At 51.2% G+C, this 20685-nt stretch overlaps 1 protein-coding gene and 1 pseudogene across 3 annotated transcripts in view; one reads left to right on the top strand and one right to left on the bottom strand.

Annotated features, from left to right (window-relative positions):
- Nucleotides 1-20685, bottom strand: part of LOC144576846 (uncharacterized) — an 87389-nt gene that overhangs the window by 1495 nt on the left and 65209 nt on the right. For 2 of the 3 annotated variants that reach the window (XM_078329203.1, XM_078329202.1), the window contains exons 2-6: nt 8946-9098; nt 6882-6979; nt 3722-6155; nt 1398-1507; nt 1-1191 (exon numbers count right to left, since the gene is read on the bottom strand). The exon at nt 1-1191 is cut by the window's left edge and continues 1495 nt beyond it. In XM_078329203.1, coding sequence (XP_078185329.1) covers nt 994-1191; nt 1398-1507; nt 3722-4016 — 603 coding nt within the window. In that variant the 5' untranslated portion in view covers nt 4017-6155; nt 6882-6979; nt 8946-9098 and the 3' untranslated portion in view covers nt 1-993. Of the gene's footprint in view, nt 1192-1397; nt 1508-3721; nt 6156-6881; nt 6980-8945; nt 9099-9724; nt 11001-20685 lie in introns of those variants that run through there. The other variant, XM_078329204.1, reaches the window with a different exon arrangement.
- LOC128931674 (small nucleolar RNA U13) lies at nt 15143-15240 on the top strand (annotated as a pseudogene).

Here is a 20685-nt window from a genome sequence, read left to right as displayed (position 1 = left end):
ACATTTATGCCCTTTTAATGGGGCTCTGGCTGGGGCGATTGTATGCGGCGCTGGCTGAAGGATCTCAAGGTAGCTAGTGTCAGAACTGAATTAGAGGTCCGCCCTGGTAGTGGAGACGAATCCCCACACGTTTGCTCATACAAGTCATCTTCTGTGTGGATGATGATTTTTGAAGTAGGAGAGCAGAGGAAAAACGGGGGCTGAGCATTTTCCCTAAACGATAGTGGACATTCAAATCCCTCGTGAGGCTGGGCGTGGTGGCTCACGCCTGTCATCCGGCACTTTGGGAGGCCGAGGGAGGTGGATCACCAGAGGTCAGAAATTCATGACCGGCCTGGACAACTTAGAAAAACATCATCTCTACAAAAATACCTGCCGGTATTTTTGGGAGGCTGAGGGAGGAGTATTGCTTGAATCTGGGAGGTGAAAGTTTCAGTGAGGTGAGATTGTGCCACTGCACTCCAGCCTGGGTAGATCATAAATAACACATATAATTGACTCACAGTTCTACAGGCTGTACAAGCACAGCTCCGGCATCTGCTTGCCTTCTGGTGAGGCCTTGGGAAGCTTACGATCGTGGCAGAAATGGGAGTGTGTGCAAAGAGAGAGAGGAGAGGCAAGGCTCTTTATAAACAAACTGCTCTCAGTTGAACAAATAGAGCAAGAACTCACACTTCACCAAACGCAGGATGCTAAACCATCCATGAGGGATGCACACCCTCTAACAATAGTGAGATTTGGAGGAGACACACATCCAGGCTGTATCGGGCCTTAAATGATTTGTTTTGACTCTTAGCCCGCCAGATGGGACACTTTACCGCACTGTGGAGGAGGGTCAGGGACACGAAGCTGCAGGCACAGAGGTGGATATAGGTGGCTGCCAGAGTGCAGGCAGGCTGGAGCTCCCGGGTGCCACAGGAGTCCTGCACACAAAGGCTAAGGAATGGTGCAGGCTCCATCTGAAATCAGAGCCCCCCAGTCACTGTCTCTAGCCTAGGCCTCTGCTCCATGCCAATCCCCAGGGTAGATTGGGGAAAGAGCTTGCTGTGCTCCAGGGCACAGGCTCACACTCACCACCCGGAAGCAGTTCCCCAAGCTGGATGAGGGGTCCTGGAAGAAGGCCTGGCGGGCGGGGCTCTGTTCTGGGCAGCTCGGCTCAGGCTTCTCGGTGGCCCTGCAGTCACCATCCACCTGGTGGGACAGATGCAAGACTCATGCATGCAGCTGAACCATGTGGCTCCCCCACATACATTGGCCTTAGCGGGAGACTCCACCCGACCCTGGGTCTGCAAAGACCACTGCAGAGCCGGCAGGCCACCTGCCGCTCCTGGGACTCTGCAGCGAGCGGCCCTCGAGACACTCAGCCGGAGGGAAGAAAAGCAGGTGCACCTGCTCACCTGCCAGGCCGGGCTGAGCTCCTCCAGGCTGTGAGCCACAGAGCCGTCCGGCAACATCAGATCGGTGCCTGCTTCGTTGTCGCTGGTGTCCAGAAGGCCAGCGGATATGCCTGTGGGGAGGAGGAAAGATGAGGTGATCCTGAGAGCCCCTGATCCTCCCCCAGGGGTCCTGGATGAGAGATAAGCCTCAGGCACACGAAGGATTGGTAAAATCCCTCCAACCCAGACTCCCAGAGCTCTGGCCCCAAACCCTCATCAGAAGAAGGAGAGAAAGCACAGAGACTGAGGACAGCATGTGTCCCCCCATCCCCTCTCCACATCGTCAGCACGAGTGGCCAGAATCCAGGCCTGCCCTTTGTGTTCTTTGGCAGAGGGACCACAGAAAGGCCAACTCCACCTTGGAGCCATATATCCAAGGGATGCGGGAAGAAAGCCTGGGCCTTGGTGCCGGCCTCTCAACCACAGTGGCTGCCTACAGCTCGGGGACCTGTTGCACTGGAAGCTGAGAATGGTGCATCCCGAACAGGATTTTGATGGTGGGCCAACTCTGCCAGGGCCCAGATTAACCGTGGTGCCACAGGTGCACAGTCAGGCTGCAGAGGCCGGTGACCACGTCACAGGACATGGAGACCCCGTCCTCACTGGCCGGCTCAATCCTGGGGACCTCCCTCCTTTTCATGGCAAAAGGCAGCCGGAGGTCTGGACGGCTATCCCGTGGCATGGAGGAGTTGTACAGCCTGTAGGCCTGTGGACCGGAGGAAGTGGGCAGGAGGGATGACCGACAGCCAGGGGACGAGCTTGAAACTGCCATCCCCCAGGCAACCTGCCACAGGCATAGGTCTCCAGGGGAAGCTCGGGACTCTCCTCCTCACCTAAAGGCTGGAGTAGATGAGGGTCACATGGTTCAGCTCCAAGGTCAGGACCATGAGCCCCAAGCCTGTCCGACTCAGCATCCGTGAGAATGTGCTGTGAGCAAAGTCTTGGGCCAGGAGGATGCTGCTGCACTGGACGCTGAGGTCCCACACCCGGCCGTCAAAAGTCACCACGTGCTGGGCCCTGGCAACCAGGGCGTGGTCTGGGGAGAAGCAGCCACAAAGGCACGCTGAGTGGAGCCAGCTCCATCCACCGCAGTGGGAGCACGATCCCTGCTGGGTACCCCGATGCCTAGAGCCTTGGCTTAGCCTGCCCTGAGGCCAGGAGTCCCCCTCCCCTGGTGCGGCAGCCAGAGGCCCAGTGATCCCCCACCAGCTTCAGGATGACGTGAGCTGAATGGCTATGGCCCGATTCCGCCCTAACGAGGAATAGAGTCCCCAGACCCGCTACAAAACTGCTGTGCTAAGTAACAAAGCCTGGCTCAGAAGCCACATAGTCATCCTTCTGTTTACATCGGATGTCCAGAGCAGGCACAGCCATGGACATACCAGGCACACTGGTAGCTTTTAAAAACAATTGTGGTAAGGCATGCACAACTCTGAATAAACTGGAAGCCACTGAATCGTGCACTTAAAATTCACACATCAGCCGGGCACGGTGGTGCTAAGCCATCCCAGCACTTTGCGAGGCTGAGGAAGGAAGATCACTTGAACCCAGGAGGTCAAGGGTGCGGGGAGCCGAAAGCGCACCGCTGCACTCCAACCATGACAACAGAGTGAGACCTAGTCTCAAAAAAAAAAAAATTATACAAGTCATCCATTTAATCTCAAGGAAGCTGCTCAAGTGGGGAAAAAACATTGACCGTTTAAGTGGATGGCCAACGGCTACCTCAAACATGACACTGGTGTCCTGCAGACCAGCCCTGTTCACGGTAGGGAAGAGATGGCCTGTGAAGGAACAGGTCTGACCAGTCCAGCCAGTGTAGCCCCTGAGCTGTGCCTTGGGGGTGTTCGTGCCCATGGTGGGAAAGCACCATCCATAGTGCACAGCCAGACACCTGTTGGCCAGGGCCAGCATCCCAAAGGAGGCGCTACCGGCCCCGTGGTCAGCTGTCAGAACTGAGGGGCACAGAGAAGCCCATGGTCACACGCACAGGACTTCAAGACCAGGCTGTTTTTTTTTGTTTTTTTTTTTGTTTTTTTTTTTACAAGATCAGCGTGCTGCTAAGACCTGACTACACCCACGCTTCTATGGAGCCGTAGACTTCCATGTGAGTCGCACACCGATAAACCGCTACTTGCCAAGCCTGGGTACGGTGGCTCCCACACGGACATGAGGGGCTTCCTCGTGCATTAAAAACCATACATGCTCCTTACCCACGTGAGTAAGCCACGTGGTTACCTGCATTTCACAGTAAAGGAAGCTGAGTCCACGGATGTTAGCAGACTCACCTGAGCCACAGGCAAGCTTCTCGGGAGCCCAGAGCTCATCGTCCCAGCACCGCCCTTGACTGCACTGCTGGGCAAGGTCATATAATCTGGAGAAAAGCAGGATGTGCAGCCTCAGCCCTAGTCCCATAGGACCTTGGGAAGTCCAATAAGCTCTGGGCCTAGCACGGTAATGCCACAGGCCTCTGCAGGCTTCCCTGTGCCGCCACAGTCCCTGCCCCTGCATGGCCCTGCTGTTGTGCCCACGGGGTGGGGGGCTCCCAGGGAGTAGGGTGGCACAGCCCGGGGCAGGACTCATGCCTCCAGAGACCCTGCAGCAGGCGGCATCTGAGCCGGTAGAACTCGGATGGCATGTTGGCCCTGGACAGGTGTCGGAGTGGCCACGGCAGCTTCTCCTCCATCAGGTAGCCAGTCCCCCACACCACATCGCCCCCAGGAAGCAGCGGCGTCACCACCACTGAGTAGTTCCTAGAGGGAACCCGCAGGACAAGCTGCTGAGCCGTGCTTTCTTTGGCTGCAGAGGGGGAGCTCACAGGTCTGCAGGAAGAGCTATACCATGGAGAGAATTGGGGTGCATCTTGGGGAGGGCTGTCCTTGTTCTAGAAAATCCCATAATGAGCTGGAGGAGCACAGAGGCTGGCATGACAGCGGAGGTGGTGGGTGACGCCGGGACAGAAACAAGCTGCCTTATTTTGATGACACAGATATCTTATGTCATGTCTGATCTGCCCCCTGGGTCTTGGGCAGCATGGGGACTCTGTGTGTGGATGCAAAAAATAGGAGCTGGAAGGTGTAGGAAATTGTTTTGTTTTTTTGAGACAGAATCTCATTCTGTTTCCCAAGCTCGAGTATAGTGGTACGATCTCGATTCCCAGCTACCTCTGCCTCCTGGATTTAAGTGATTCTCCTTTCTCAGCCTCCAGAGTAGCTGGAACTACATGCGCTCACTGCCATGCCTGGCTGATTTTTAAATTTTTAGTAGAGTCAGTGTTTCCCCATGTTGGCTACGCTGGTCTCGAACTCCCGACCTCAAGTGATCTGCCCAAAGTGCTGAGATTACAGGCATAAGCCAGTGTGCCTGACCGACAGGTCTAGGCAATTTCTACAGTTGAGGGGAAGACTGGAACTTTCTCAATATGTAGAGTAGGGTCAAGCCTGTGAGATATGAATGATCGGGGAGATCTGGGCTCATGTGGGGTTGGAGTGAGAAGAGAAATATTGCACGCTCTGTTGTTGATGGGCCACTGAGGGGGACGGGCAGGTGGACTCGCTTACCTTTTAGGGAGCCCAGAGGCCCTGCAGCTGGGGGCCGGAAGCAGCTTCGACACCCTCACTGCCATTTAAATCCATTTTTTGGTATCCCCACGAGATTCCACTCACCGGGTAGGCAAATAACCAGGCAGGTGATTGTTCAACCAAGCCAAAGCCCCGCCCTGGGAGCTCTTCCCTTCCTCAGCCTACATTCTGACCGCAAGGCGGCAGGAGCGGGAACTTGTATTACGTGGAGCCTTTTCCCCATGATGTGGGTCCGGTCCCTATTCTACAGCTGGGGAAACTGAGGCACACAGAGCCGATGCAGAGACATCCCAGGAAGAGGCAGAACCAGAATCCAGATGCTCTGCAAGGCCACCGGCATGGAAGAAGGGGCGGCCCCATTGCCTGTAGCCCGGTTCCTGGTGGGCATCATGGCTGTGAGGGAAAAGGATATTTGGTCCCCAGGCCCCTGCTCTAGACTGGGTTCCCCATTTCTATCCACCACCCCCGTGTTCTCAACACAGGGACAAAAGGGGCCTTTTGAAGTGAATGGGTGATCACATCCTTCGTAGGTCAGTGCAGAAGCCAGAGTCCTCCTCTCATCCCCTAGCCTTGGAACCTCCCAGTCGCATCAGCCCCACCACCTTGCTATTCAAACAGGACAGGCACGGTGGCTCATGCCCGTAATCCCTGCACAGAGTCTCTGGAGCCCAGGATTCTAAGACGAGCCTGGAAAATACAGTGAAATCCCATCTCTACTAAAGATACAAAAATTAGCCGGGTAAGGTGGTGAATGCTTGTAATCCCAGCAACTTGGCAGGCTGAGGCAGGACAATCACTTGAATTTGAGAGAGGTTGCAGTGAGCTGAGATCACACCATGGCACTCCAGCCTGGGTGACGGAGAATGAGACTCCATCTCAAAAACAAACAGGACAAGCACATCCCTCTCCCAGTCCTCTGTGCAGTGGAGCCCCCACCTGGAGCTCTCTTTCCACACTGGCCCTGTGGCTCTTGCTTGAACTGTACTTTCTCCTCAAAGCTGGCCATGGCCACACCATAGGATCCCCAGCTCACCGTCTCACCAATGTTCCATCTCAAGCATTTGCCACCTAAGGTATGGCTCAGTGGTGGTAAACGATGAGCGGTGGGCCACACCCAGCCTGTAGCCGGCTTCTGCACAGCCTGCAAGAAAGAAGGGCTTTTATGTGTTTAAAAGATTACGTAACAGGTCGGGAGTAATGGCTCATGCCTGTAATTCCAACACTTTAGAAGGCCGAATGGGTTACATAACTGAAGGTCAGGAGTTTGAGACCAGCCTGGAGTGGCAAAACCCTGTCTACTAAAAACGCAAAAAATTAGCCAGGTGCAGTAGTGCACACACCTGTAGTCCCAGCAACCCGGAGGGCTGAGGCAGGAGAATCACTTGAACATAGGAGGCAGAGGTTGCAATGAGCTGAGATTACACAACTGAGACAGAGCAAGACTCCATTTAAAAAAAAAAGATGATTACAAAGCAAAAGCAAGGAAATGTGACAGAGCAGAATGGCCTGCTTAAGAGGTGATTCTCGGGCTTTCTGCAGGGAGCTGTGCATACTCTGCTGTAGATGATTTCTTGGGCTTCGTGTCTGTCTCTGAGTAAAACTGAGCTTCCTGAAGGCAGGGGTCATCTTTGCCCACTGCACTCTTCCGCAGCAGCTCCTAAAATCCTGCCTGCACTGGGACTGTGCTCACGAGGTCTCTCTGGAGTGAGGAAGAAATCCCAGTTTCCTCTCCTGTGCAATAAGGAGTGAAGAAGCCTCTGTGTAGGGCAGTCAAAGTAGTCAGTGAGTCAGAGCGTGTTGAAGGGTTCAGCAATGCAACTGATACGTGGCAGGAACGCTGGATGCGACACCCCAAACCCAGTGTTACCTGGCTGTGAGGCCATACAGGTCCAGCAGGGCTTTGCAGAGCCTCTTCAGTGCCCATGAGAACGTGGCCTCAGCCCAGGAAAGCATCTGGTGGGCCACCTGGAAAGGGAGGGGACAGTGAGAGCTGTCTCGGTCATCCTCAACTGCCAGCCACATCTCATCCTTGCTCTCACTCACCAGCTCCAGAGTGCCTTTCATGGCCCCCAGGGTCAACCTGATAGGCCTGGGACCCTGGTTGCCTGGCATCCCGGGCACCCAGGCCTGTAGCCACCACATGGCCTCCTCTGCCCACTCCCTCCACACCTCCTCCAGGGGCCGCAGCATCACTTCCAGGTAGGAGTCCTTCAGTGTGGCCAGGGGCCCTGCAACTGGCGGCCAACACCCACCATGAGGCCTCTGGGCAGCTCAGAGGCCCAGCACAGGCCTCAAAGAGATAGGGCCTCTTCCTGGGATTAAGATGATGGCGGGAGTGGAGGAAAAGGAATAGAGCAGCAGGCACTGGAGATTGCGAGTGAGTTGTCACAGCAGACCCGAGCTGCCTCTGCATGACCTGCTCATAGCTTGTCTGGGAACTTGGACTGGGGGAGGGTTCCCACCAATCCTAGGAGTGATACAAGGTGCTCTGCATCTGAACTGTTTGTACAAACGTGGCTTATTCGAGACCCCTGCTTGCCTCCTAGGAGTCTGACACTGTGCTCTGAGCCAAGCAGCACCTGCCAATTAGGCAGCCACACCAAACACCCTGGGTGACATAGTGCTGGGACAGACAAGTGCGTCCCATGTGAAGGCACAGGGACTGGGAAATGATAGTAGGTGTTGGCCGTGGTGCACTCTAGACTCCACCCCGGCCCCCTTCCCTGTGCCAACACTCCTGCCTCCTCTCACTGTAGTCAATGACAGCTGTGAACAGCATAGTGTGCAGAGTCCTGAGCACTTTTTCAAATTCACTGCCCTGTGGGTGGCCATGGGACTCTGGCACAGCAGAGAGGCTATGGAGGTGACATTCAACAGCCAGCCAGAGGGACGCCAACCCTGACATTGGTCAAGGTCTTAGCCCCGGATGGTGGAGAGGTCAGAAGTTCCTAGTCCTGCCAGGAGGGCAGTTGGAACCAGGCAGCCGCCACTATGACTGCCTAATTTTGGTATTTTATTAGAGGTAGGCTTTCACCATGTTGGCCAGTCTGGTCTTGAATTCCTGACCTCGTGATCCGCCTGCCTCAGCCTCACAAAGTGCTGGAATTACAAGCGTGAGCCACTGTGACTGGCTTTTTTGTAAACTTATTATTTGTTTATTTTAGAGATAAGATCTCACTCTGTTGCCCAGGCTGGAGTACGGTGGCACATTCTTGACTCATTGCAACCTCTGCCTCCAGGGCTGAAGCAATCCTAGATGAATAGACATAAGACTGAAGCTGAAGTGCCAGCCCTGGATTCATTCCTATATGGCTATGCTATTGGAAGCAAGTTCATCTCTGGGGATGAGCTCAGGGTACTCAGATCGCCACTTGCCAGACTCAGGTACTCTCTCTGGACATCCCACCTGGCCGGGGCACCAGCCTTGTGACTGAAAGCCAGGATCTGTGTGCAGTGGAGTGTGCGGCCCGGCCCAAGCCTGTAGGCGCTGTCTGAGCCGCTCTCTGTCTGCAGCCTCTGGCCAGTGCTGCACTGGTGCGCTGGCTGCTTTGCCTGAGCTGTGAGGATCGATCAAAGAACCCCTACCCTCCTCTGCCAGGCAGCCCTCCACCAGGGCTCCAAGAGGAGGAGGCCCAAGCCCAGCCTGGCCTCTGCCGTGTTCTCCCAGCCCTGTGGTCTGCTTCGCCCATCACTCCATCAAAACCTGTCCGTGGGGAGGTCTTAAGAGATGAATGAATGTCCCCTAAACAGACACACTTTTTTTTCTTTTTTTCCTAATGAGAAGCTACTAAGTCCTACTCAGAGCCCACAGAATGACTGATGGAAAATCCTGTGGTGACAGCGTATTTTAGCTCACAGAGCCACAGCCACAGGAACCGGGGAAGGCCCTGCCACCTCCACCTTCCCCGCAGCCAGGCATGCAGTGCCTTACCCGGGAGGCCATACGGGATACTCAGGGATTCGGTCCGCAGCCAGCCCCGCTGCTGCAGCAGGCCAAGGGCAAGCAGCCCTGACAGTCCTGACACGAACAGCTTGGCATCCACGGCAGCCACTCATCATCCAGCCTCCTTCCTTTCCATCGGTGCTGCAGGGATAGAGAGCAGGCAAATGAAAGGGTCAGCCCCCAGGGACCGACACCCCCAGCCCCAGGCAAAAAAAGGACTCGGGAATACCCCAGGGTCCTTGGGATTGGGGGATCCTTGAAGAGTCAACACCTGGGCCCTGCACAACAGCCCACAGACAGGCCTGATCGTGGCTCCCTGCAGCCTTGACCTCCAAGACTCAATCGATCCTTTCACCTCAGCCTCCCAAGTAGCTGGTACTACAGACATGTGCCACCACCTTGGCTAACTTTGTGTGTGTGTGTGCACGTGCATATATATATATACACATCATTTTTTTTTTCTGTAGAAACAGGGGTCTCAGTATGTTTCCCAGGCTGGTCTTGAACTCCTGGGCTCAAGCAATTCTCTTGCCTTGGCTTCCCAAAGTTCTGGGATTATAGGTGTGGGACACTGTGCTTGGCCCAAGGATAAAGTAGAATGAGGCCGGGCAGAGTGACTCATTCCTGTAATTCCAGCACTTTGGAAGGCCAAGGCAGACAGATTTCCTGAGGTCAGGAGTTTCAGACCAGCCAGGCCGACATAGTAAAACACCGCCTCAACAAAAATACAAATAAATAAATAAATAACAAAGTATGGCAGGAGGCACCTGTAATCCCAGCTACTTGGGAGGCTGAGGCAGGAGAACCGCTTGAACCCAGGAGGCAGAGGCTGCGGTGAGCCAAGATTGCACCATTGCATCCAGTCCGAGCAACACTGTGAGATTCTGTATAAAAAAAAAAAAAAAAAAAAAAAGAAGTAGAATGAAACAAAATCAAATAGGACAGATGACAAAAGAATTAACTACACATCATGGGTCGTTAAATAAATTTCACTTTCTGAAGCTTCTGCGTCTGCAACACTGAAGGTCATCCAGAACAGACAGGTGGAAATGGGCCAGCTGTTATGACTCCCAAACACCCACATGAGGTGGTCAACAGCCACCGCTCCAAGTGCCCCCAGCCCAAGCTCCTGTCCTTACCTTAGAATCTTTCAGAAAACATAAGCGGCACACCCTGGTGTCACCGCCCTGGCTCTGGCACAGTGCCAGCATCTGCTAAGCCTGTGTGTGTGTGTTTTAAATGCCTCGTGTATTTTAGGCCAATGTTTTACATATGTTTCTTATTGTGGGTGAGAATAAGAACAACCCAAAATCTGCTATTTTATGGTTTCTGGGGACAGCCGGAGGTTGTGGGAAGTTCTGGGGGCTCACACTGAGCCTGAGTCTGTCCTTAGATGGGATGTTGATATTGAGAAACTGAAGTGATGAAGATCATCAGGAGGCATTTGGCCCACACCCTAGCCTGGTCACGGAGGAGACAGGACACAGGGAGTTGCATCTCCTACCTGTCACATGGGCCTGCTCACTCAGCAGATGGCTCAGTGATGTGGAGAGGCCAGCTTGCTGCCCACCTGCTGTGTGAGGTTCCCTGTAAAGATGACAGGGCTGCCCCCATCACCAGTTTCATCTCCAGCTGTGCCTAAAACCACTCAGCCTTGCCGACCATGGGTGGCAGCAGGTCTCTCTAGCCCTGAAAAGGCCTTGGTGTCATCTGAAATGACAGGCTTGGACAGAAAGCCCAGCCATGATTACACAAGCTGGGACCAGAGAGAGGGCAGGAGATAGCCAAGCTAATGGCTTTCTATGCCGATTCTTCCGCAATTTTTAATTTTTCTTGAGACGGAGTCTCACTCTGTCACCCAGGCTGGAATGCAGTGGCAGGATCCAGGTACATTGCAATTTTCGCCACCCGGGTTCAAATAATTCTCCTGCATCAGCCTTTCAAGTAGCTGGGATGACAGACGCACACCACAGTGCCCAGCTAATTTTTGTATTTTTAGTAGAGATGGGGTTTTACCGTGTTGGCGAGGCTGATCTCAAACTCCTGATCCCAAGTGATCCGCCCACCTTGGCCACCCAAAGTGCTGAGATTACAGGTGTGAACCACTATGCCCGGGCCTTCCCCAATTTTTTAAACTCCGGATTTCTCAAAATTAGAAACCTGTGTTATAAACACAGAGGACTCCTCTTCTCTCCTTGACAACCCCCTCATTGGATCCATCAGGAACTCAGTCGACCGTCGCTATGGAATGTGACTAGAGTCAACCTCATCTGCCACCTATGCTGCACACCAGCTCCAGCCCTGGTTATTGAACCTGTCTGACTGCAACATCCTCCTGGCTCTTCCAGCTCCCATCCCGCCACTGGCAACGGATCTCCACTTGCAGACCAGACACGTCCGATGATGGCATATAGCGTTTTTTACTGTACGATCCAAAGTCCTTGAGGCCTGCAAAGCCAGAATTTTGTTGGCCACTGGTGCAGACATTGGCAGGCGGGCCACAGGATCAGCTCACTACACTCTAAGCCTCCACATGGGAGATCCTCTAGAAAAGCCACGAGCAACTACAAATACCGCGTTTGATGGCCCTGCCAACCTGCAGACACACCTCACACACCCCTCTGATAGCCACTAGCTAGTCAGTTCACCCAAAAGATGTCAAAACAATACTAGCTATTATCAGACCGTCACTACTTAATGCTGTATTTCCCTGATCCCCACCGACGTATGTGCAGATGTGTGTGGACGAATGTGTATGCATCTGTGTACGGATTTATCTGTACATGGATGTGTGTAGATGTGTATGTATACAGCTATACCAAAATACACAGATAGGTGTGTATGAATGTGTGGATATGGATTGTGTGTACAGTGATGTGTACATGAAGGTGTCTATATGTAGACATGTGTATGAATGTGTGGGTGTACAGACGTGTGTGGATGTAAAGACATGTATATATATGGATGTGTGTATATGAATGTATGTGTACAGATATGTCTACATGTGGATGTAGATGCTTGCAGCTCTTCCTGCTGACAGGCACCTCCTAGCGCTGGCTTTCTCCAGTATGTATCAGAAGCTGTGCAGTGGTGTCAGAGCCTCCTCAGGGTGCGGGTGAACTGGGTGAGCACAGAATTTCTCTCCCAAACCATGACGTTTTGCAGTTAAAGACTGCACAAATGCGTCACAAATGCGTCAGGTCAGCAGGCATAAACTGGGTCTCTGCAGGCAACCCAGGACACAACCCCCACACACCAGGGTAGGGGGTGCCAAACAGAAAGCTTCCAACATCAACCTTTACTCCCACAAACTCTAAGGTTGAACACGAGCCTCGAAACCCTGGGCCCAGGGATTCGAGGTTGAACCCAAGCTCTGGCACTTTGTATTCATGAGCTCATCTGCCTCTGTTTCCTCATCTTAAATGGGGTTACAAAGAGGACTTGAAGAACAGACTTCCTCTCTGCTGGAACAGGATCCAGAAAGTTGGAGTGCTGGCTGTTACTGTAATTTTGATGAGTCTGGGGCAGATGGAAGTAGAATTTCTCCAAAGGCAAATAAAGATTTCGAGGCTTCAGGCAGCTCTACAGAGAGTGGCAGGAAGGTCTCAGGGGAGGTACGGGCAATCTGTGCTTGCATATGTAGCAGATAACAAGACGTTCAAGGTCCCCTGGGAGTTCTGGAAATGAGGCAGAGGTCTCAGCCATCAGACAGGTGGGGCTGTAGGAGGACGACGGCTCTCCCCTGACATGAGTCTTCACCCAGGCTGATGGCACAGGTGGAAGTGGAGAGAGTATTTATGCAGCAAGACATCCAGCTCGGCTTCAGATGCTATACTCCAGGCCCCAGAGAAGACACTGAAAACTGAGGCAGAATCGGTGATCCTATGCTGAACGTGCCCAGTGGTCATGCCTGGCGAGATCAAGTCTAAAGCTGCTATTTGTACCTGGCTGGAGTGCGGCGGCACGATCTCGACTCACTGCAACATCCGCTTTCCGGATTCAAACAATTCGCATGCCTCGGCCTCCTGAGAAGCTGGGCCTACAGGCGTGCACCACCACGCTCATGTAAGTTTTGTATTTTTGGTAGAGGCAGGGTTTCACCTTCCTGGCCAGCCTGGGCCCAAATTCCTGACTTCATGTGATCCTTCCGCCTTGCCTCACAACATTCGTACATTTCTGAAGTCACTGATCTGCCTGAAAAGGGGATAGAAGTTTTAAATCTCCCCGGGATGGAGGAGGCAGACACAAAATTTCAACACAAGGACAAGAGCTTCAAGTGACTAAGTTCTATCCAGGTACCTTTTGGTAAGATCTCTTGAAAAGCACCTACATAGATGAAAACGACCCTGAACAATATAGTAAGACCCATCTCCACTAAAAAGAAAATAAAAATATAGAAAGGCATGGGGGCACAGGTTTTAGTCTCTGCTACTTGGGAGGCTGAGGAAAGAGGATCGCTTGGGCCCAGGGGTTCAAGGCTGCAGTGAATTAGAATTATGCCATTAAATAGAAGACCTTGTAAAAGAAAGAGAAAAGTGGGGGAGAGAAAAAAGAGGAGGATGAGAGGGGGAAAGGGAAGAAAAAAAGTAGGAAGAGGGAATAGTGAGAGGGAAAGAAAGAAAAGAAAAGAAAAAAAAAGAAAGAAAATGGAAAAGAAATGAGAAAAACATATAAACATTCTGGCCAGGGAATTCCACTGTTAAAAATGTACTCTGTGAGAGAATGGTGTTCTCGACAGAATAATTTTAACAGGAAACCTGGGAAAAACTCAAGAGCACTTCATTATGAAACTAGCTGAATACATTCCATTCCATGGTCATTTGCACTACACGGGAGATGCTGATTTTATTAGGTACATATATTAACTCCACGTGCTGATTGTGTGCATAGATCATCTCGGAAAAGAATCACCAAAGGAACCGTAACAGCGGTTCGCTTCGAGGAGGGGTGGGAGAGCGGCTTTAAGGCTGCACCAACACCAACCGATAGAACTTTTTGCAATAAACACCATATTTCCGGGCCATCTGCAGCTGTGGAGTACTTGAAATGTGGCCCACGCAGCCAAAGAACCAAATCTTTCATTTTCTTAAATGTTAATTTATTTAGATTTTTTTTTTTTTTTGAGATGGAGTCTCGCTCCGTTGCCCAGGCTGAAGTAAAGTTGCATGATCTTGGCTAACCGCAACCTCTGTCCCCCAGGTTCAAGCACCTCTTTTGCCTCAGCTTCCAAAGTAGATAGGGTTATATGGGCTCACCGCCGCATCCGGTTGCTTTTTGTGTTTTTAGTATACATGTGGTTTCACCATGTTGGTCAGGCTGCTCTCAAACTCCTGACCTCAGGTGAGCCACCCGACTCGGCCTCCTAAAATGCTGGGATTACAGGCATGAGCCACCGTATCCAGCCTCACGTAGATCTCATAAACACATATGCCATGAGCTGCCATATGGGAGACTCGGTTCTATACTCTTTCATAGTTTTTGAACTTTGAATAATTTAAATGCATGGCCTATTTTTTTTAGTTGTAGCACTTAATAGAATAGTATTTAGATTGTATTAATCTAAATAAAATCTACCATAGAATTTACATTGTACCAGTGAATGCTGATGTATAAAAAAATTGCCAAAGTGTGTGTGTGTGTTCATGTGCACGTTTATATGTATGTATATTTCACTTTTTTTGAGTTAGTCTCGCTCTGCCACCAAGTCTGGAGTGCGGGAGTATGAACCTGGCTCGCTGCAACCTCTGCCTCTAGGGTTCAAGCGGTTCTCCTACCTAAGCTTCCCGAGTAACTGGGATTACAGGTACACACCACCACATCCAGCTCATTTTTGTATTTTTAGTAGAGAAGGCGTTACACCATGTGGGCCAGGCTGGTCTTGAACTCCTGATCTCAAGAGATCCACCTGCCTTGGCCTCCCAAAGTACTGAGGATTACAGGCATGAGCCAGTATGCACAGATAAAAAGGTGTGTTTTTTGAGAAAAATGAACAACGTACCAACAAAAAATTGGGAACAGCTGGGGCTGGTGGCTCATTCCTATAATCCTAGCTCTTTGGGAGGCTGAGGTGGGAAGATCGCTGGAGTCCAGGAGGTTAAGGCTGCGGTGACCTATGATTGCACCACTGCCCTCCAGCATGAGTATTGAAGCAAGACCCTGCCTCAAGAAAAACTAAAATTTTAAAAAACCAAAACCTAAGCATGACAATTGGGTTATCAGGCTATTTTATGATATGTGCCATTCTCAAAACTTTTTGCGGTATCATCACATCACTCATCCGACACGAAAAAATAAAAAATAAAACCCAGAAACTCAAACTAAAAATATTTACAAATCCATAGTGTTATGCGTTGTGCTCTGTCTCCCTGAAAGACGCTGAAGCCCTATGCCGCAGGGTCTGTGGATGCGACCTTATTTGGAAATAGCCTCTTCACATGTAATCGAGCTAAGCTGAGGTAATGAGGGTGAATCCTAATCCAGTGTGCCTGGTGTCCTTATAAAAAGGGGATGTGTGGACAAAGACACCTACAAAGGGAAGACAGTTTCAAGACAGAGACAGAAGACCACCTGCAAGCCAAGGAACTCTGGAGGCTCTGAGAATCCATGAGCGAGACCTGGGACGGACCTCCATCACAGCCTTCAGAGAAAAAACAAACAAACAATAAAAAATCCCTTGATTTCAGACTCCTGGTCTCCAGAACTGTGAGAATAAGTCTCTGTGGTTGAAGCCACACAGTTTAGGGTACTTTGTTAAGGCAGTGCTGGGAAATGAATGCAGAGTTCTTGGGGCACGCATCCACACTTCTGAAGGAAATGTGGCACATGCAATGCTTGAACTTACAATTCATACCTTTCTCTACTCTGAATTCTTTTTTTGAGAGGCAGGGTCTCACTCTGTCACCCAGGCTGGAGTGCAGTGGCACAAGCATGGCTCACTGCAACCTCCAGTTCCTGGGCTGCAGCAATCCTCTTGCCTCAGCCTCCTGAGTAGCTGAGACTATGGGCACATGCCACTGTGCCCAATTTTTAAAAAATGTTTTGTAGAGATGGGGTCATGCTATGTTGCCCGGGTTTACCTGGAACTCCTAGCCTCAAGTGATCTTTCCATCTTGGCCTCCAAAATTCTGGGATTATAGGTTTGTAACTGGCTTGCCTTTAAAAACAAAAACAAAAACAAAACCAGAATCTTCCTATATTGCCCAGGCTGGAGTCCAGGGACATGATCTTGGCTCACTGCAACCTCGACCTCCTGGGTTCAAGCAATTCTTTTGCCTCAGCCTCCAGAGTAAGTCAGCTTATAGGCTCCTACCACCACACCTAGCTAATTAATGTATTTATATTACAGGCGAGGTTTCACCTGTGGGCCAGGCTTGTCTCGAACTGCTGACTTCAGGTGATCCGCCCACTTCAGCCTCCCAAAATGCTATGATTGTGGCTCACTGCAACCTCCGCTCCTTGGTTCAAGCAATGCTCCTGCCTCAGCCTCCCAAGTAGCTGGGATGACAGGTTCTTGCAGCATGCCAGTTTTTGTACCTTTAGCAGAGACGGTGTTTCACCATGTTGGCCAGGCTGGTCTTGAACCCCCGACATCAGGTGATCTGACTGCTTCAGCCTCCCAAAATGATAGGATAACAGGCATGTGCCACTGTGCCCGGCCCACTTCTGTTATTATTACAGTGTAATATATAATGAAATATTTACACAACTCACCGTAACGTAAAATTAGTGGGAGCCCTGAGCTTGTTTCCCTAAAACTAGAGCATCCCTTCTGAAGTTGACGGGAGACATTGACAGATAAACAGGCATTGGATTCTCATAAGGAGCACGCAGTCCAGCTCCCTCGCATGTGCTGCTTACGGTAGGGTTTGCATTCCTATGAGACGCTAACAACGCCACCGATCTGACAGAAGGTGGAGCTCAGGTGGTGATGCCAGAAATAAGGAGCGGCTGTGAACACAGATAAAGCCTCCCTAGCCCGTTCGCTGCTCACCTGCTGTGCTGCCTGCCCAGTTCCCAACAGGTGAGATGGGCACGGTGGCTCGCACCTGTAATCCCAGCACATTGGGAGACTGAGGCACGTGGATCACCTGAGGTTGGGAGTTCGAGACCAACCTGACCAACATAGAGACACCCTGTCTCTACTAGAAATACAAAAATTAGCCTGGCATGGTGGCTCATACCTGTAATCACAGCTACTTGGGAGTCTGAGGCAGGAAAATGGCTTGAATCTGGGAGACAGAGGTTGCAGAGAGTCAAGATCATGCCATTGCATTCCAGCCTGGGCAACAAGAGCAAAACTCCCTGTCAAATTAAAAAAAAAAAAAAAAGCCCGGGTGCAATGGCTCACACTTGCAATCCCAGCACTTTGGGAGAATGAGGAGGGCGAATCACCTGAAGTAAGGCGTTTGGGACCAGCCTGGCCAACATGGTGAAACCCTGTCTCTACTAAAAATACAAAAATTAGCCAGGTGTGGTGGTACCTGAGCCTCGGAGATGGAGGTTACTTGAACCTCGGAGATGGAGGTTACATTTACCTGAGATAGCACCGCTGCACAGACTGAGACTCTGTCTCAAAAAGAAAGAGAGAAAAAAAAAGAAAAACAAAAACAGGCTACTGGTACAGATCCGTGGCCAGGAGGGTTGGGGACCCAAGCTGTAGACAATATGTAATGATCAAATCGGGGTAACTGAGACAGTCATCACCTCAAATATTTATCTTTTGTTTTGGGAACAAGAAAAGTCTTCTCTTCTAGCTATCTAGAAATATTCAAATAAATTCTCATTCACTGTAATTTCCCTTGTGCACTATTGATTACTGGAACATATTCCTTCTATCTAGGCCTTCTGGTCTTTCATTCATTCTTTTTAAAATTATTTTCATTTATTTCTGAGACAGTCTCTCTCTCTCTGCCAGGCTACAGTGCAGTGACATGGTCTGGACTCAATGTAACCTTCACCTCCTGGGTACAGGCAATTCTCCTGTCTCGGCCTCCTAAATAGCTGGGATTACAGGCGTGCATCAGTATTCCTAGCTAACTTTTTTTATTTTTAGTAGAGATGGGGTTTCACCATATTGTCCAGGCAGGTCTCGAATCCCTGACCTCAAGCAATCCACCCACCTCGGTCTCCCAAAGTGCTAGGATTACAGGCGTGAGCCACAGCACCCGGCCATTTATTCATTCTTACATTCATTCATTCTATGAATAACTACTGCCTGGTTATCATATACCTGACAGGGTTCCGGGCTCTGGGCAAACAGCAATGAGCAAAACAAAGTTGCTGCTCTCTTAATGGATCCATCATTCTAATGAGGGGGAAAGAGACAGGCGATCCATAAACAAACCATTAACACAGACAGCTCATCAGGTGGAGAGTGCTATGAAGAATAAAAACTAAAGCAGGTATGGCCAGGTGCGGTGGCTCCCATCTGTAATCCCAGCACTTTGGGAGGCTGAGGAGGATGGATCCCTTGAGGTTAGGAGTTCAAGACCATCCTGGCCAACATGGTGAAATGCCAACTCTACTAAAGGTACAAAAAAGAAAATTACCTAGGCATGGTAGCAACTGCCTGTAATCCTAGCTATTCAGGAGGGTGAGGTGGGAGGATTGTTTGAACTTGGGAGGTGGAGGTTGCAGTGAGCCGACATTGCCTCACTGCACTCCAGCCTGGGGAACAGAGCAAGATTCTGTCTTCAAAAATAAAAAAGTAAAGAGAAATCGGGTGCAGGTTAGAGTGCACTAGCACAAGCAGGGGTGCTCAGATGCTGGTGAAGGTGGTCAGGAAAGGCCTCTCTATGAAGGTGATAGACATGAGGGCTGAGCCTGGGGACTCCTGAAGAGAGCAGCATGGGAGGGCCCTAGGTATTGGTCCCATTTGTGATCCTTTTGTTTTGTTTTGTTTGGTTTTTGACACAAAGTCTTGCTCCGTCACCCAGGCTGGAGTGAAGTGGCACAATCTGGGGACACTGCAACCTCCACCAACTGGGTTCAAGGCACCTCAGCCTCCCAAAGAGCTCGGATGGCAGGCATAAGTCACTGTGCCTTGCCTATGCATCATGTTTAAATTCTTCTGAAAGCTGTGCTTTAGGAAGAGTGTTCTGACAGCAATCAGAAATAAATGACAGAACGGCAGAACAAGAATCACGTCAGTGACAGGGTGGCTATGGACATTTGTTGGCCAGCAGCAAGAAAGCCACTCATACCCTGGATTCTACCTCTGCAGCCTGTCTGCACCTGAACTCTCCTCCCCACGTCAATGGAAGCCTGGAACTCTCAGAAGAGCAGACCTCAACGGCCGCTGTCATCTTCACCAGAATGATGGAATTAATTCATTCACACAGAAGATAGCAGAAACCCGGTGAGAACAGGATCCAGAATGTGTGGGTTTTGATGGACAGGGTGGTAGGATCAGGGAGGCTCCACCTACATCACCTCCTGAGCCCCACACTCCTTCCCCAGTCCTGCTCACCATAGAGACTAGAGTGACATGACCAGAAATGTAGACGCTTGGAAAGACACCAGCGACATAAAGAAGAGGAGGCCAGAGGTCCACAAGGTACGCAGATCCTGGCCTCGGATGCCCAGGACTCTGTCCAGAATGGCTCCCTCCCAGCCATGGAACTTGATGGTCCTCGAGTTCCTGAGGATAGAGCTGGTGAGTCGGGCCCACAAGTCCTTCTGCCTTGTTTGCTCTCCTGGGATTGGAGGGAAGAGAGAGATGAAGACATAGTTGGTCCGGAATTCTCCCCTGCACCCTGAAAGTCACTGTGCAGCAAATCCCGCTGATCCTACTGCGTCCCAAAGCTGTCTGCCTCTCCGCATCTCTGACCCTCAGTCCTGATCCATCCACCATCATCCTGTGCCTGGATTCCTGCAGGAGCTGACCCAGGACCACTGCCACAGAAAGGAGGCTTCTGGTGCCCAGAGAACAGAGGCTGCCCCTGAGCCCACCTGGGTATGGCACCATCAGGAAGGCTACCTGGAGGTGGGTAATGCCTGAGCTACATCTTTCTTCCTTTTACATTTTTGGTGGAGTTGTGGGGTCTCACTCTGTTGCCCAGGCTGGCCTCAAGCTCTTGGGCTCAAGTGACCCTCTGCCCCTGGCCTCCTAAAGTACTGGGATTACAACCTGAGCTACATGTTAAATGGACAGGAGGTGGGTGCTGGGCAGGCAGAGGATGAGGGGATGGAGCCGGGAAGAGGGATTGAAGGCTCTGAGACAGGGGACAGCAAACACCTAGGCAGAGGGAGCAGCATGACTGAGAGGACACTAGGTGTGGCCAGAGGAGTACATGCGCGGCGTCACTTGGCACTTTAGGGTCAGGCAGGAGTTCGGGGTCTGTGCTTAACCGGGGAGGGGCATCATCAGAAGGCAGCTGCCTGGAGAAGGTATTTTGTTATTTCTTGAGATGGAGTCTTGCTTTGTTACCAGCCTGGAGTGCAGTGGCGCGATCTTGGCTCACTGTAATCTCTGCCTCCTGGGTTCGAGTGATTCTCCTGCCTGACATTCTGGAGTAGCTAAGATTATAGGTGCCTGCCACGATGCTCAGCTAATCTTTGTATTTTTAAGAGGGATGGCATTTTGCCATGTTGACCAGTCTGGTTTAGAACTCCTGAACTCAGGTGATCCACCTGTTTCGAACTCCCAAAGTGCTGGGATTAGAGGCATGAGTCACTGTGCCCGGAGGACGCCATGCAGGAGGCTGGCCAAATGACAGATAATTGGAAC

This window comes from Callithrix jacchus, chromosome 6 (assembly GCF_049354715.1).
Source record: "Callithrix jacchus isolate 240 chromosome 6, calJac240_pri, whole genome shotgun sequence".
Classification (NCBI taxonomy): domain Eukaryota; kingdom Metazoa; phylum Chordata; class Mammalia; order Primates; family Cebidae; genus Callithrix; species Callithrix jacchus.
Note: the sequence above shows the minus strand (reverse complement) of the source record. Positions and strands in the feature narration are given on the sequence as shown.